This window comes from Passer montanus, unplaced genomic scaffold (assembly GCF_014805655.1).
Source record: "Passer montanus isolate IOZ18808 unplaced genomic scaffold, ASM1480565v1 scaffold132, whole genome shotgun sequence".
Lineage (NCBI taxonomy): Eukaryota > Metazoa > Chordata > Aves > Passeriformes > Passeridae > Passer > Passer montanus.
Window position 1 is genome coordinate 346,786 of NW_024360055.1, and position 16,137 is coordinate 362,922.

Below are 16,137 nucleotides of genomic sequence, written 5' to 3' on the forward strand. Positions count from 1 at the left end.
TCGGTGTGAGGAGCCTCCTTTCCTCCATGCCGAGCACTCCGCGGAGTGCGGGGGCCCCGCGGGGCGGGTTTCCCTGAGGGGAGAAGCGAGGGAGCGCTGGAGCTCCGCAGCCCTGGGTGTGGGGTTTGGCTGAGGGGAGAAGCGAGGCGATCGCTGGAGCTCCGCAGCCCCGGGCGCGATCCCGCCCCAGCGGCCTCCTCTCCCCCACGCCGAGCACTCCGCGGTGTGCGGGGGTCCCCGCGGGGCGGGTTTCCCTGAGGGGAGAAGCGAGGGAGCGCTGGAGCTCCTCAGCCTCCGGCGAGGGGATCCCGTAGGGCGGGTTTAGCTCAGGAGAGAAGCGAAGGAGCGCTGGAGCTCCGCAGCCCCGGGTGCGGGCGTCCCATAGGGCGGGATTAGCTCAGGGGAGAAGCGAGGGACCGCTGGAGCTCCGCAGCCCCAGGAGAGGGGATCCCGTAGGGCGGGTGCCCCTGAGGGGAGCAGCAAACCGAGCCGCGGAGCTCCGCAGCCCCGGGCGCGATCCCGCCCCGGCGGCGCTGCGCAGGCGCGGGCGGGCGGGCGGCGGGCGGGGGCCGTTCCCGGGGCAGATAGTTACAATCTACTTAAAACACAGACTCTGTAAAACCAGGAAAAGAAAACACCCTTTATGATCAAAAAATATATTTTATACAATAAAAAAGCACCCCACCTTGTTGGTTTTGCAATGGATGTATCCCAGTTACTTGTACAAAATGAAGTTTCTGCCCTGTCCTGTAGAAAGAGGTGGGGGGAAATGGTGGAGCTCAATAAAATGTGATTACTTGGGTCTGTTTTCCTAGTGGGACGTAATAATAGTGTTAAAAGGGGCTGTAGAAACTATTGAAATGCTTGATGGATGCTTGTACTAATTTGATTGATATTTAAAAGCCTGTTAATTAAAAAAAAAGAAAGGGCTTTGAAGGTGTATAAAAGTAAGCAAATGCTGTTTCTTGAAATTCTGGTGGCTTCTGGAGCCTTGTTGATAATTTCCACCTTCTTGATTAAAAAAGAAAATTCCTGCTTTCAGATTTCTCAGGTGGCTGCACCCGAGTCCAGGTTGCGTTCTGCTCACATGGAGGTAATGGGAAAAGCAGCCTTTTTTCCAGGAATCCAAAGCAAACATTTGTCTTGGTGCCTTATGAAAAACGCGAAGGAAAGGAAACGTGTTGGGCCTACAGAAGTGATCCAGCCTTTTCCACAGGGATAATTTATTGGTTCTGGGGCTGTTGGGAAAGGGGAGTTGCTTGAGGTGTAGGGTCTGATGAAAAAGCCTGGAACAATTCGGATTCTGGCGTTTTCCTCCCAGCTGAAAATCTCCCGTTACGCGTTTGTGCAAAGGTGGCACTGGGGGCTCGTACCGCCCACGTCGCCGGCTGGGGGAAACCATCTGCCATCATTCCAGAGATTTTAACCCATAGCTGCAACTGTGGAGCTGGGAACAGGCTCTCATGGATTTCTCTTCCCTTAATTATTTACAGTCAGTGTGAGTTGGCAAAGCTTGGGAGTGTCACAGTGACAATTCGGAGCCTTGAGCTGCAGGATATGGAATCGTGGCTCTCCCGTCCCTGGATGGCCCAGGCCAGCTTGGATGGGCCTGGAGCAGCCTGGGATAATAGTGGAAGGTGTCCCTGCCCATGGTGTGGCTTGGAACTGGGTGGGCCCTGAGGGTCCTTCCCACCCAAATCACTCCAGGATTCTGGGATCATTAGCACAGTATTAATGAGACAAAGAAAGGATGGTGATTTTCATGGGTTGAGCTGCTGTGCTTTGTGGTTGGGAAACCTTTCTTGGGAGGAAATTTTTCTTGAAACTTGGGAGTTCTTACACTACTTCAGTATCATATGTGTTTCAGACACTAATTTTAATTTTTTTTTAAACAAGCCTATTGATGAACCTGTATGAATAGTATTTACTAGATTTTTATTTCAAAAAGTATTTAATAGATTTTTTAGTGGTGTTATGTTTCAGTTCTTGCAGTGCCAGTTGGCTTTGATGATCCTAAAGGTCTTCTCCAACCATGATAATCCTGTAATTCCATGACAGACTTTGGATATTTTCTCCTTTCAATCTCACTTTTGAAGTATTCCACTGCACAAAGAACATGCTGGAGTTACAGGGACACTATAATTAATTTTCAGTATTTACTAATACACTTTAAGGGACTGATTAATGAAAAATACTCCAATTTTTTTGTTGTTTCACTTGAGCTTTTCAAGCAGCTGTGTATTTTAGCCTGGAGTATTTCAAATTGTGAGTTGGACCTGTGTTTACAGACCTGTGTAGATCTCTTTGTGGATATATTCTGTATCTAAAGCATCCAGTTCTGGCTTGCTTCTTTACTGAATTGTGGGATTTTATTTTCTATTTCATTTTTTATTTTGATCCCTGTGGAGGGAAGTATAGGCTCTTTGGTCTGTTTTGGTATCAGAGAAGTCATGCCAGCATTATAAGGATGAGAAACAGAATCACAGAATCATTTGGGTTGGAAAAGATCTCCAAGACCTTTGAATCCAACCTGTGCCTGATCCCCACCTTGTCACCAGCCCAGGGCACCCAGTGCCACATCCAAGTGTTCCTTGGACACCTCCTGGGATGGGGACCCCTGACTGCCCTGGGCAGCCCCTGCCAAGGCCTGAGCACCCTTTCCATGGAGAAATTTCTGCTGATGTCCACCCTGAGCCTCCCCAGCCCAGCCTGAGGCCATTCCCTCTCCTCCTGTCCCTGTTCTCTGGGATAAGATTCCCGGCTGTCCCCTCCTGGCAGGGAGTTGTGCAGAGCCAGAAAGTCAAACTCCACTTGATTTTTTTTTTTTTTATTATTATTTTAACGTCAGTTTGTGGAAATAAATACACCTTCTACATCTCATTAGACAGCTCTCATGTTCCAAAATGCCACCAATGCCTCCAGCTCTGTAACTCCTTCTGTATCAGGTAAAATCCATGGCTGCTCGTGGGGGGCCTGAACGTTGTCCTGGACTTTTTATTCCAAATCAATTCCTGCAGAGCGGCTGGCAGGCTCAGCCAGCCTGCTCTGTGCCAGATGCCCCCACATGCAGCACTCAGACTTTTGCCTCCATCCGCCTCTCTGCAACTGCCTTACTACTGAGCGCTCCTTCCACACCTCGGTGTGAGGAGCCTCCTTTCCTCCATGCCGAGCACTCCGCGGAGTGCGGGGGCCCCGCGGGGCGGGTTTCCCTGAGGGGAGAATCGAGGGAGCGCTGGAGCTCCGCAGCCCTGGGTGTGGGGTTTGGCTGAGGGGAGAAGCGAGGCGATCGCTGGAGCTCCGCAGCCCCGGGCGCGATCCCGCCCCAGCGGCCTCCTCTCCCCCACGCCGAGCACTCCGCGGTGTGCGGGGGTCCCCGCGGGGCGGGTTTCCCTGAGGGGAGAAGCGAGGGAGCGCTGGAGCTCCGCAGCCTCGGGTGAGGGGATCCCGTAGGGAGGGATTAGCGCAGGGGAGAAGCGAGAGAGCGCGGGAGCTCCGCAGTCCCGGGAACGGGGGTCCCGTAGGGCGGGTTCAGCTGAGGGGAGAAGCGAGGGAGCACTGGCGCTCCTCAGCCTCTGGCGAGGGGATCCCGTAGGGCGGGTTTAGCTCAGGAGAGAAGCGAAGGAGCGCTGGAGCTCCGCAGCCCCGGGTGCGGGCGTCCCATAGGGCGGGATCACCTCAGGGGAGAAGCGAGGGACCGCTGGAGCTCCGCAGCCCCGGGAGAGGGGATCCCGTAGGGCGGGTGCCCCTGATGGGAGAAGCGAGACAGCGCTGGAGCTCCGCAGCCCCGGGAGCGCGGGTCCCGTAGGGTGGGTGCCCCTGAGGGGAGCAGCAAACCGAGCCGCGGAGCTCCGCGGCCTCGGGTGCGGGCGTCCCGTAGGGCGGGTTTAGCTCAGGATACAAGCGAGAGAGCGCTGGAGCTCCGCAGCCCCGGGTGAGGCGGTCCCGTAGGGCGGGTGCCCCTGAGGGGAGCAGCAAACCGAGCCGCGGAGCTCCGCAGCCCCGGGCGCGATCCCGCCCCGGCGGCGCTGCGCAGGCGCGGGCGGGGGCCGTTCCCGGGGCAACGGCCGGGCCGGGCCGGGGCCGAGCGGCCGCGCTGGGCAGCGGCACCCGCCGGGAATGGGGCCCGCGCCGGGGCCCCCCCGACACGATGCTGCTCGGCAGGAAGCCGGACGGGCCTCTGGCGGCCGGTGAGGAGGAGCGGGCGGCCGGGGGTCCCGCGGGGTTGGGGGAAAGGGGGCGATGCGGTTTGGGTCGGCGGTTGCCGAGCCCCCCGCGTGGTGCCAGCCGTCCGTCGGGTCTGTCGCGATAGGCGTCGCGATTTGAAGTTCTTCAGCAGCCGACAGCGAGAGACGCCGCCTTTTTTCTTATTTTTTTTTTTCCTTCCCCACGCTTTTGCAGCTGTAATTCTCACATCTCATTTTTAAGCGATAACCTGCTTTGAAGGGTAGTCCTATCAAGTGTTTAAGTGTTTGCTCGTTTTCTGCTCGTTTGGGATTATCCTGATTAAGGGGAAGGCGGGAGAATGGTGGTCAGTGATTCTTAGGGATTTTTTTTTTTTTTTTGCAGTGCAGAAGTTGATTAACAAAAAAGAACCTCTAAATTAAAAGTATCTCTAATTAAGATTTCCCAGAAGCATCGCACTCCTGCGGTTTGAAAAATCAGTTAAATTCCAAAGATCATTTAATGAATGAAAGAGAATCAATGATTTTACGGACTAAAATGTGCATTTCAGCTTTCGGCTCTGTCTGTGTCGGTGTGAATTGTTGTGAATAACTGGTTTGTGTGTGGGACCGTTGCAGGCAGGATTGGAGATGGATTATACGACTCCTATATGAGGATAGATGAGTGCAGATACCCAGAGCCTACAAATGAAGAACGGAGCCCTTCGGGACTTCCTTCCCTTTCAAGACCTCATGTGAGTATTTTAAGTCATCTGTGTCTTCACGTTGTGCTGTGTGGGAGTGAGAACTGTGCTGGGGTCTGACACCTCCCTACAGAGAATAGATTTTAAAAGTGGGATTTTGCAGCTCTGTAGAGGCTTCTTAACATTATTGTTTTTACTGAGCACGAAAATGATGTGCTGTGCTCAGTGCAGAACTTGCTGGCAGCCTGAGGAATCCCATCTTACTGCCCTCAGCTCGTGTTTTAATTAAAAAAAAGTTACTTTACAAAGGGCTGAAGCCTTCTGCCGTGTCACCTTGTGCTCTGATAAGTCAATCCACAAACGCTTTGCTCTGCCTCCTCCTGCACGTTTCCATTTTAGTTTCCCTCATGAAAATTCTGACGGGTAAGTGTTGCAGGAGCAGCAGAAGGAGCAGTGTGAATCTCTGTGGCTGCCAAACAGCTCACAAAAGTATCTTAATGCTCTGAAAACTTGGCCATTATCTGTCATTTCTTTTGCTACCAAAATAGTCCTTATGAGCTGAAAGTGTTGCTGGGCTCTTTCATCAGGGCTCTGTTCCCTCAGCAGATGTGGAGCTCGGAGGTTTTTTTTTCCCTTTAATTGGTTCAGTAGTGCTCATGTTCAGCTGTACTTTTGTCCACTGATCTGTCCTTTAGATGGGTTTTAAATCTGTGTTCTGGCTCTTGTGGAGTTCTGGCAGAAGGGAAGGAGCTTAAGCTTAAAAAGAAACCTCTCACTTTCTAAAAAGTGAAAATAGACATTGCCCTGAGTAAGATGCATTTGAAAATCATCACCTTGTGGGATTTTGGTGTAACAAATTCGGTCTGTGCAAACTCAGGGGCATGAGTCTGGGGTTTTTTTCCCTTTTTGGAAATGTTGAGGGGGAACAGAAGGAATTTGGAGTTCTCTTGAGCAGTAGGGTTTGAAGAGTAGTGGGTTGGGGTTTTTTGTGTGCAGGAATATGGAAACATTTCAGCTGCAATGTTTTAAGCTGTACTGTGACTTCATTTGTTCATAGCTGAATACAAGTCAGTAGAGTGGAACTATCCAGTGAAATGCAAATATAAACCCATGAATATTTTGATTTGACTTCATCTGTGTTTTTTCCTTAAAGCCTGTTAACTTCTTAGGGCAAGATTAAGGATTTATTGCAGTTTGCATGGTGATGTATCAATAAAATCCTGCCTCAGTGGTATCAGGCAAGCAGGAGCTGAGGCTGAAAATGGTGACGCTGAGTTCTAATGGGAAAATACCTGGAGTTTTAGTTTTCTTACAAGATGTTTTATTATTACATAATGTTACATGAGAATTGAGGAGTCTGGTGACTGCAGCTGCCCATTCCTTCACCTGAGCCTGCAGGAGAACACAAAGTCTCTCTGCTTTGAGAATACATGGGCTGCATTGAGTCTGTGTAATTCAGTGTTCAGAGCATCTCTGCAAACCAGTTTGTGCAGGAACTGCAGTAACTGTTTCCTTGTCAATGAAAATGAAGTTTTGTCAGAGTTTTCAACAGGGTGCCACTGGTGTTGTCAGCCTCATGTCGTGCCTGCACTTCAGCAATAAAACCAAAAACCTGTGGAGGCTGGGATTTGTAAAATAAAGCTGGTGACCCAGGAGTCATCTGAGTGCAGCTCTCCTGAGTTCAGGGGAAGATGGAGCTATATTTGTGTCTCACCATCATGTGGCAACTGATTTTGGGAGCCCTCTAAGAATGAAAATTGAGACCTTACTACCGTTGAGTCAGGTTTGAAATCCAAAGCCACAATTCCTTCATTAAGAAATCGTTCCAGGATAAATGGAATCATGAATTGCTGGTTTATTTAGGGATTCAAAGGTACAAAATGTTTGCTATGAACAGCAGCACACGCAGAGCTGCTTCTGCTCTTAGGTAGAGAATATTTAAACAAGTGTGACCCTAGTTCTGTGTTTATATCTTCTGTTTATTTGTAAACTTTCTGTTTGTGTCTGCTGGCCTGAGGAGTCTTTGAGCCAGCTCTGAAAAAATGTCATTCTTATCTGGGAGGTTCAGCCAGGCTCCAAGAAAAAGGCGTTTATTCTGAGTTACCAGGGCTGGGCTCTGTTGTTTTCATTTCAGCTCTGGCTAGGCGTGTCCCTCCCAGCACGCTGCATTTTGGGGTTGATAGGAGGAGTGCAGCTCGGTAGGATCTCTCCATGTTGATAAGAACTGACTTCTGCAGGGAAATGTCCATTTTTTGGGGTTTGTGAGCAAGAACTAGCATTTCAGGGCAGCACCAACAGAGTCTTTTATGAGCTGTGTGTAGCTGGCTTTGGGGAGAACATTGACTTCCCTTATGTGCTGACCCTGCTGAGATGTTGGACTGCATGTAACTAAAAAGGAATTTAGTTTTACTGCTGTGGGGCGGCAGGTTTATTTATATTTTTTGTTTGATTCCTGTGTAGTTATTTTGGTTTTCAGGGATTTGGTTTGGCATGTGTCTGAGATCTTTATTTTTAGATTAAAGGACAAAATGGAAAACAGATGTTGCTGCTTTAGTCAGGGCTTCTTCAGTTCTGCCTGGGATGGGACAACACCTCTGTGCTGCCTCTCAGCAAGGAGTGCCAGCAAGCAGGAAAAGGAAAAACTGCAGTGCTGTGGGGAACTGACCTCTGGGGTGCCCAGCATTTACTAAATAGTAAAACTGACAAGCCTGGAAAATTTCACAGTGTTTGTCTCACCTTGTATGGGTTTGTTTCAGAAGTAAATATTTTAGCACATGGTGGTAAGAGGGAGTGCTTGCAGGCTGCTCTCAGCTGAGTTGGAGTGGGAGTTGTTCCTGGTAATTCAAGTCTGTGTAAAAGAGTTGTGCAGCTCTCTCTTCCCTCTGTGACAGTGCCAGGACCCAAGAGAATGGCTGGAGCTGTGTCAGGGAGATTTAGGCTGGATAAAAGTTCGTCCCCCAGAGGGTGGTGGGACACAGAACAGGCTGCCCAGGGCACGGGCACAGCCCCGAGGCTGCCAGAGCTCCAGAACAACGCTCTCAGGGACTGGGAGGGATTTTGGGGTGTCCTGTGCAGGGCCAGGAGTTGGACTTGATGACTTTTGCAGGTCCCTTCCAGCTCAGGATATTCCATAATTCCACCATGATTTCAAAGAGAGGTGTGGATATGATGATGTTTTCCCCTTGAAATTAAAACCCCACGATTAATTTTTTTCTAAAGGATGGTTTACCTTGCCTTGCCCTGTCCTCCTCCTGCTCCTCGTGCAGCTGCCTCACAGCAGCCATGTGTCACCTGCTGGTGTTGCTTTGTCTTCTTTGGCAGCCTGGCTGTGCAATCCTCCTGCCACTTCTCTGCACATCCACGTTCCATTCCGTGCTCCAGACAGGTGCAAGTTGCATCTGTTGGTGGTTGTGCTGCTGCACCCACGTTTGAAGCTAAACATAGCTGTTCCCTGGCCCTCCACACACTGGAGATAGGTATTTTGTGGTTGTTTGAGTCTTTGGCTGGCTAGGGTTTCCCTTTCTGGATTTAAAAGCACATGAGCTGTTTCAGGGAGTTGCTTTCTCTTTGTGTACCCTTCTATAACTATGCTTGTAACTTAATTTAGCCCAGCATTTTATATTTCTTCCTAATAAATGCCAAACTCATCCGTGTTACTGATTTTCTTTTGGCAGTGATTTTATTTTTAATCTGTGTTTTAAAAGATAAACTAAACTTCTTTTCCCTTTGTAGGTTTCCATCAACAAACTTATAATGAAGGATCACTCTCTGGCTGCAAATCAGGTCAAAGTGGAGCAGTTATTTGAGGACTCTGGCAACAGAAGGAGCAGTGCTCTTCAGTCTGCAGGCCTTACTCCAGAAAGATCTCTCCCTTCCCTGACAAAAGAGAAAACCCTAGAGAGCCTGGGTGCTAGAAGCAATGGAAGCTCCTTGAAATCATATAAATCTGTCTCCCAAGCTCCAGAGGAAGCTGTTAAACAATTCAAACATCTGCTGTCAGCTTATGAGCAGCAGGAGATCTTCAGCTTCTCTGAGATTTACTTTGTGGGGCCATCTGCCAAAAAGAGGCAGGGGGTGGTCGGTGGCCCCAACAACAGCGGCTACGACGACGACCAAGGCAGCTACATCCACGTGCCCCATGACCACCTGGCTTACAGGTATGAGGTGCTCAAAATCATTGGCAAGGGCAGTTTTGGACAAGTTGCTAAAGTCTATGATCACAAACTCCACCAACACCTGGCCTTAAAGATGGTTCGCAATGAGAAGAGGTTCCATCGCCAAGCTGCCGAGGAGATCAGGATCCTGGAGCACCTGAAGAAGCAGGACAAAACTGGCAGCATGAATGTCATCCACATGCTGGAAAGCTTCACCTTTCGGAACCACATCTGCATGACCTTTGAACTCTTGAGTATGAACCTGTATGAGCTGATTAAAAGGAACAAGTTTCAGGGTTTCAGCCTCCAGCTGGTTCGGAAGTTCGCTCACTCCATCCTGCAGTGTTTGGATGCCCTTTATAGAAACAAAATCATCCACTGTGACTTGAAGCCAGAAAATATCCTCTTGAAACAGCAAGGGAGGAGTGGAATCAAGGTTATAGATTTTGGGTCCAGCTGTTTTGAGCACCAAAGAGTCTACACGTACATCCAGTCCCGGTTTTATCGGGCGCCAGAGGTGATCCTGGGGAGCCGCTATGGCATGCCCATAGACATGTGGAGTTTTGGCTGTATCCTGGTGGAGCTTTTGACTGGCTACCCTCTTTTCCCTGGAGAGGACGAGGCAGACCAGCTGGCCTGCATCATGGAACTTCTCGGAATGCCACCTCAGAAGCTTTTGGATCAATCCAAGCGAGCCAAGAACTTCATCAACTCCAAGGGTCACCCCCGTTACTGCACGGTGCTGACGCAGCCGGACGGGAAGGTGACCCTGAGCGGGAGCCGCTCGCGCCGCGGCAAGGTCCGCGGGGCCCCGGGGAACAAGGACTGGGTGACAGCTCTCAAGGGCTGTGACGACCCCTTGTTCACTGGTTTCCTGAAGGACTGCCTCAGCTGGGATCCTTCCACACGCATGATTCCCAGCCAGGCCCTGCGGCACCCCTGGATCTGCAAACGGGTGCCCAAAGCAGCCGGCCTGGAGAAAAGCTCCGGCAGGCGCCTTTCCAGCTATTCAGGTTCCTTCCAAGGAATTGCTAACAAGTTGCCTCCTGTGGCTGCAGTCCCCAGCAAGCTGAGGGCCAGTCTGGCCACTGAGCCCAGTGGCAACATCCCTCTGTGTGCTGTGCTCCCCAAACTGGTCAGCTAGTGGGGAGTGCTGGGCTCCCAGGATGTGTTAACTGTCTGTTCATGCTGTGGGAGGACATCAGCTGCAGGGGGTTTTAATGCATTTGCTTTTTGTTAGGGGTTCAGTCTGGAATATTGGAAGATCAGTCAGAAATGTGCACATTAAAGGGCTGATTTTATCCAGTTGTTTCACTCACACCTGGTGCATACTCCACTGCTGAGGGTTCAGCTCAGAGACAGTTTGGCTGATGTGCTGTTTAAAAATGCTAGTTTAGAAATCAAACCATTTATCATGGTTCAACAGGTTCTTTTGCTTAAGGAACTTGATTTAAACTTCGTCATACCATGTTTTCAGTTATCTCCAACTGAACTCTTTCTGTTCCAGGGGAAAGTTTTTAAATTTCTTGTCAAAAGCACAAATGCATTAATGTAATGCATTAGGAACTTACTTGCAAATTGCTTAAGTTTGAAGAATTTTATTTCTCTGCATTGCTTTTCCCTTACTATCCTGGGATTTTAAAAACTGTGATGGGATGTAGACACCAAAGGAATTTGTTATTGGAAAAAAAAATACTCAGATGTTAAAATTTCAAAGCAGAGTAGAAATGCCATGAAACACAGGATATCTCTAAATAAAACTACTAATTTCTGTACCACTTGCTATTTCCCCCTAAAAATCTATGGGAAGCTTGTAGGGGAATTTGGGATCAGGCCTGGTCCATCACAGGAGTGGGCCAGTTTGTTCAGGTAATGATTGAATTATCTGGTTCTTTGGAGCTCAGATTTCCATCATCAGTTCTGCCAGGTGTGTGTCTTTGTTTTTCCTGTGTTTCTAAAACAAAAATGTTGAACTTCAAGAGCTGGTTTATATTCATGTTTGAGATTCTGGTAATTGCAAAAAATTATCTCTTTGTGTAGAGTGAATTCCATTGAATTACATGAAGCTCTTTTAATAAAAATTCAAACATGCCACCCCTGTCAGACAAGTAGAACTTTTTCAGGCCCAGGGCTGTGACTGGAAAATGAGGGAGGGGGGGAACACACATTAATAGTTGGGAGTGTGCTCTGAAATCTCAACAAAATCTCTGGAAACATAACCAGGAAGGGCTGATAAGGTGCAAGAACTGGAGGATCCAAATGGAAATATTTTATGGGAAGAGCTGCTTTGTTTCTAATTGCCTTCCTTCAGGCCTTTGGGTGCCTACATTTTCTCATTCTTGAACTCCATGAGCTTGTATTTCCTCTTCCTTTATCTTCCCAGAACATGCCAGGGTGGTGTGACCTGTCACAGCCACAGCACAGCTTGTTGGGGTTGTTCCTTGCAGCCTCGTGGCCCGAGTCCATCTCCAGACCCATCTGATCCCTTGCCAGGTGCCTCAACAGGACTTGAAATGCAATTTAGAGCTGTTATGAACAGAAGGTTTTAAATGCAATGACTTTCTCTGCAGCAGGTTTTGAATGCTGAAGGAAGGAGGCTCCCAGAATGCAAACAAAGGAGTCACCAGGGTGACTTTAAAGATGAGTGAGCAAATGTTCAGTAGGAGACCCTTCCCCTGAGGAGATGGGGCTGCTCTGGGTCATTGCAGCACTGGGTGGAGGCCTGCAGAAAACCTCAGAAAGACTCAGCCAAAGCTCCAAAGGACCTTAAACTGAGCTTCCCAGGAGCTGAAGTGGAGGCTCTCGTGTGTGGAGCTTTCCTGAGTTGTTCTGTTGAGCAAGTGTCAATTCAGTGAGCTCAGTAATGATATTAAAATAACAGTCTGGCCCTTTTCCGTGCAGCAGCCAGCATGGATGGGCTGGCCATGGGTCACTTACCACAACACGTGGCTGGTATTTTTTATTTTGCTAGGCTGAGTGGAGTTTTATATGAATGAAGAACCAGGAAGTGGATTCTGGAGGGGAGTGGCAGAAGATACCATTGATTTTAGCAGAATCTTTAATAGATTTGGCACATTTTCAGAAGCCAGAAATCTTCTTCCTTTTCTGCCCTTTACATTTATTTATAACAGAGCACACCAGGTGAGAGAGGAGAAGGAACCTTTCAGGAGCAATAGCTTGGTAGGAAAGATGCATGGAAAAGGATTTTATAGAGAAGATAAGGTGGTGCTGGAGCCTGGCAGAAGGAGCAGTGGTGGTGTGCTGGGAGCTGCACAAACAGGCTCAGGAACACACAGCAGGGTCCTGGTTCAAAACCATTCTGTCTATAAAAAGTGTAGAATGATATTGATAATTCTGTGACTTAGGGAGAGGTGGCTGTGAGGAAACTCCTGTGGGAGCCTCTGGTGCACACTCAGTAATTTTGCTTAAGGCTGGGGCTGTGAAGCTGCAGATAAAGCAATTAACTGGCAAAACCATGGCTTTTCATCTAGAAAATGTGTTCAGCATGCCCTGACTGCAGAAGGTGTTTGTTTAAGACTTGTTCTTGCTTCCTTGGTACTGCCATATTTGAAAATCAAATATGTAGTTAAGTGAATTGCTAATTTGGGTGAGGAGGAAAAGCAGCCTCAGCAGATATTTACTGGGCTGGAAATTCCTTCCTAACCCAGGAAACACAGCTGAGAATATTGGAGTCTTGTTTCCAGTCACTAGCCCCCAATTTCTTCATAAAGCATTTGCTTTTGGTGAATTGTTTGATGAAAATTCCCAAACTGGGAGAGCCCTCCAGGTGAGCCAGTAAATATCCTGTGAGGAATCATCCCTGCAAGCCCTGGAGTGGTTGAGTTCCCTGTGCACTGGGGCAGGAGTTGTCCAAGCCCCACGTGGGGACCCTGGGCTGTGTCACTGCCATTTATCAGGGGCAGTCACAGTGCCTGTGCTCTCCAGATATGGCCAAACCTCACAGTAACACTTGTTTTTGGGAAAGCCAAGCCCTGGGGAGCTCTGCAGTCACCAGAAACCATCACATCATGAGCTGTGCTGCTGCTGAGAATGTTGGAAGTAGCCTAAAATGAACCGTGTCTGAGGAGATAAAGAGCAGGTTTTGGTTTTGAGGAGCTGTGCTTTGTTGAGCTGCCAGCCCTGGCACCTCGGTGCTGTTCTCCTCAGAAGTTACCTCAGAACACATGCAAATCACTTGTGTTTACAGCAAATCAGGCACTGCATTTCTGAAAGTCACCCAAACCTGTTTTAAAGCACTCCTTGGAGTGTTTCACTGCCCTGTGAGAGGTGCAAACAACAAATGTTCTTTGGCTGCAGTTCCAGCTCTTTGGCTCAGCAATATTTTCCTATAAATCAATGACAGTGCATGAGCAGCACATCTGAAAGACCCAAACCTAAATCTAGAGATTTTTCTGGGTACCACATGCTCCTCACTGGTGTTTTTTATCCTCCCAGCCTGCTGGAATGGCAATCCTGGTTGACCAGTGATCCAAGAATTCGCAGCAGATTAATGGGACAGATTTAATATAATGTTTGTTAGAAGAGTGAGTGATTGCTTACAATCTTTTTTACCTCTTGCAGTTGAAAACTTTTTAAGCAGTTGCAGAACTTCTTTGCAGTGATGATCATCTTCAGAACTACCTCTCCAACAACCCCAGGGTCCTTTCTAAAGGGCTGCAGGCTGCAGCTCTCCTGGGTTTTTTTTCTTGTTTAATACCAAAAGCTGTCCTGGCTGTGAAACATATATATGATGATCTCAGCAATGTCTTGCTAATCCCAGGCACACAAGCAAAAGGCTGATGCTGCACCCAGAGATCTCTGCTGAAATGATACAAATCCCCTGCCTGCCAAAGTTTAATTCCGTTGTGGAAGTGGAGAGCCGAAATAATATGGAAAGATCTGTGGGACTTGTGTGCAGCACCAGCTGAGACTGGAAACAAACTGTGCTCAGAGACTTGAGTGAAAACTCCGGGGGCTTCTGCACGTGCTGGGTGCTCAGAGCTGTGGGTGCCTGGCAGCTTTGGTGTTGGGCACTGTGATTTTATATTTGGTGCTTCACAGAATCCTGGAATAGTGAGGCTGGAAAAGCCCTCCAGGATCAGCAAATCCAACCTGTGCCTGATCCCCTCGTCACCCAGAGCAGTGCCCAGTCACTGGACACTCCAAACCCCCCTGGGCAGCCCCTTCCAGCCCCTTCCAGGAGGAAATTCCTGCTGATGTCCACCCTGAGCCTCCCCAGCCCAGCCTGAGGCCGTTCCCTCTCCTCCTGTCCCTGTTCCCTGGGAGCAGATCCCAAATCCCCCCCGGCTGTCCCCTCCTGGCAGGGAGTTGTGCAGAGCCTGAGGATCACAGACACCATTTTTTAAATTAATTTAAGGGCAGTTTGTGGAAATAAATACACCTCCTCTCATTAGAGAGCTCTCATGTTCCAAAACGCCACCAATGCCTCCAGCTCTGTAACTCCCTCTGTAACAGGAGAAATCCATGGCTCCAGAACATTTTCCTGGATTTTTTTATTCCATATCAGAGGGGCTGGCAGGGTTGGGCAGCCTGTGCTGTCCCAGAGCCTCCCCACACACAGCACTCAGGGTTTTAGCAGCCTCCATCTGCCTCGCTTCAGCCACGTTCCTCTTCAGGGGCTCTTACACATTGCAGATGTTCCAGCTAAATGTCAGCGTGCTCAGAATCTGCAGGTTTGCCTTTTTATTAGAAATATTGTGATGAGGTGTGATAGGGTGGGGAATGTGGAAAGCATTGGAGGTGCATGTGGATATAAGTGTGGAGGAACATTCTGGAAATCAGTCAGTCTCAAACTATGTATCAAAATGTAATGAGCAGATTTCTTGAAGTTGTACTTTGGGTCATTTTTAAAAGAAAATAAATGCATCATTTTCTTTAGCAATCAAGTGTGCAAAATTCCTTAAAGTCCTTGATTAAAAAGAAAAATAATAATTCTTTCCAGATGGTGGAAGTTACCTTGTGCTGGCAGACACCACCTCCCGTGGCATCTGCCTGGAGAGGAGAGAAAATTGTCACAGTGTGAGTGGGAGGTTTCTGTGTCTGTGCTAAACGTGATGAAGCTCTGGTCTGACAAATGTTCCCCTCGTTAACAGTGCTGTAATTAGAACACACCAGAGTTTTGCCATGACATTCTTCAGTTGTCACTTTCTTATTCAGCCCACTAGAGAGCTTTTTAAAGCCCAGAATCCTGCTTATCCCCAGGCTGAGAGGAGAAATCCAGTAATAGCCACTTAGGGAAGATTTGCTTTTATTAGAAACCTATAAATGGGTAACTTACTGTACACAAGTGGATATTGGGATGGTTTGAAGATGAAATCATGCTCCAATAAAAGGTCTCCAGCTACAACCTGGGTGATTAAACCATGTGTGTTACACACACAGAGTGTGCAGACTACACAGTGAATTTTTACCTCATTTTAATGTCAGTGAACAACAAATACCTGATTGTTAAAAAGTTTGCAAGCTGAAAACAGTAAAATATATATATATGTAGAGATTTAGATGTCTTTTTTTGTGGTATATGTATATAAATGTGTAGCTCATGTTCAGACTGCCATGAGGCCACGGGACTCTCTCTGAGTGACATTTTCTCAAGCACAGCACCTCAGATTAAAAAAATAAGCTTATCTGCCCTGCTGTAATGCTTGTTGATGTAACATGATAAGGGATTGTCTCCCAAATTCTGCTGTCTGAGCTGCACCGGGAGCTGGGAGGGGAAATAATGTTTGGTGCCAGTGGAGGGCTGGGGAATCCAACACCAGAGCTGAGCCCGTGTCTTTCTGCCTGGCAAAGTCCTGCTGAGGGATGTTGGTAAAAACCTGAATTGGCACAAAGATTCACAGAATTCACAGAATCACAGAATGACCAGGTTGGGAGAGACCTTCAAGATCATCGAGTCCAGCCCAGCCCCAACACCTCAACTGCACCCTGGCCCCCAGTGCCACATCCAGGCTTTGTTAAACACACCAGGGATGGTGACTGCACCACCTCCCCTGCAGCCATCCCAGAACTTTATCACCTTTCTGTAAAAAACTTTTCCCTGATATCCAGCCTGAATTTCCCTTGGTGCAGCTGCAGGCTGTGTGCTCTGGTTGTGTC

At 48.5% G+C, this 16,137-nt stretch overlaps 1 protein-coding gene across 2 annotated transcripts; it reads left to right on the forward strand.

Moving 5' to 3' along the window:
• The first annotated feature begins 4,030 nt into the window (after positions 1-4,030).
• On the forward strand, positions 4,031-14,920 carry DYRK3 (dual specificity tyrosine phosphorylation regulated kinase 3). Of its 2 annotated transcripts, none has more exons than XM_039699348.1 (3): positions 4,031-4,187; positions 4,800-4,915; positions 8,597-14,920. In XM_039699348.1, the coding sequence occupies exons 1-3, from the start codon at positions 4,148-4,150 to the stop codon at positions 10,160-10,162; spliced, it is 1,722 nt and encodes a 573-aa protein (XP_039555282.1). In that variant the 5' UTR covers positions 4,031-4,147; the 3' UTR covers positions 10,163-14,920. The 2 variants fall into 2 exon arrangements, with proteins under 2 accessions (XP_039555282.1, XP_039555283.1); XM_039699349.1 differs by lacking the exon at positions 4,031-4,187 and adding an exon at positions 4,259-4,444.
• Positions 14,921-16,137: the final 1,217 nt, after the last annotated feature.

Coding starts and splice junctions, on each gene's coding strand:
- DYRK3 (XM_039699348.1), top strand. CDS start 4,148: ATGCTGCTCGGCAGGAAGCCGGACGGGCCTCTGGCGGCCG. Junction 4,188..4,799: donor GGACGGGCCTCTGGCGGCCG/GTGAGGAGGAGC, acceptor GGACCGTTGCAG/GCAGGATTGGAGATGGATTA. Junction 4,916..8,596: donor CTTCCCTTTCAAGACCTCAT/GTGAGTATTTTA, acceptor TTCCCTTTGTAG/GTTTCCATCAACAAACTTAT.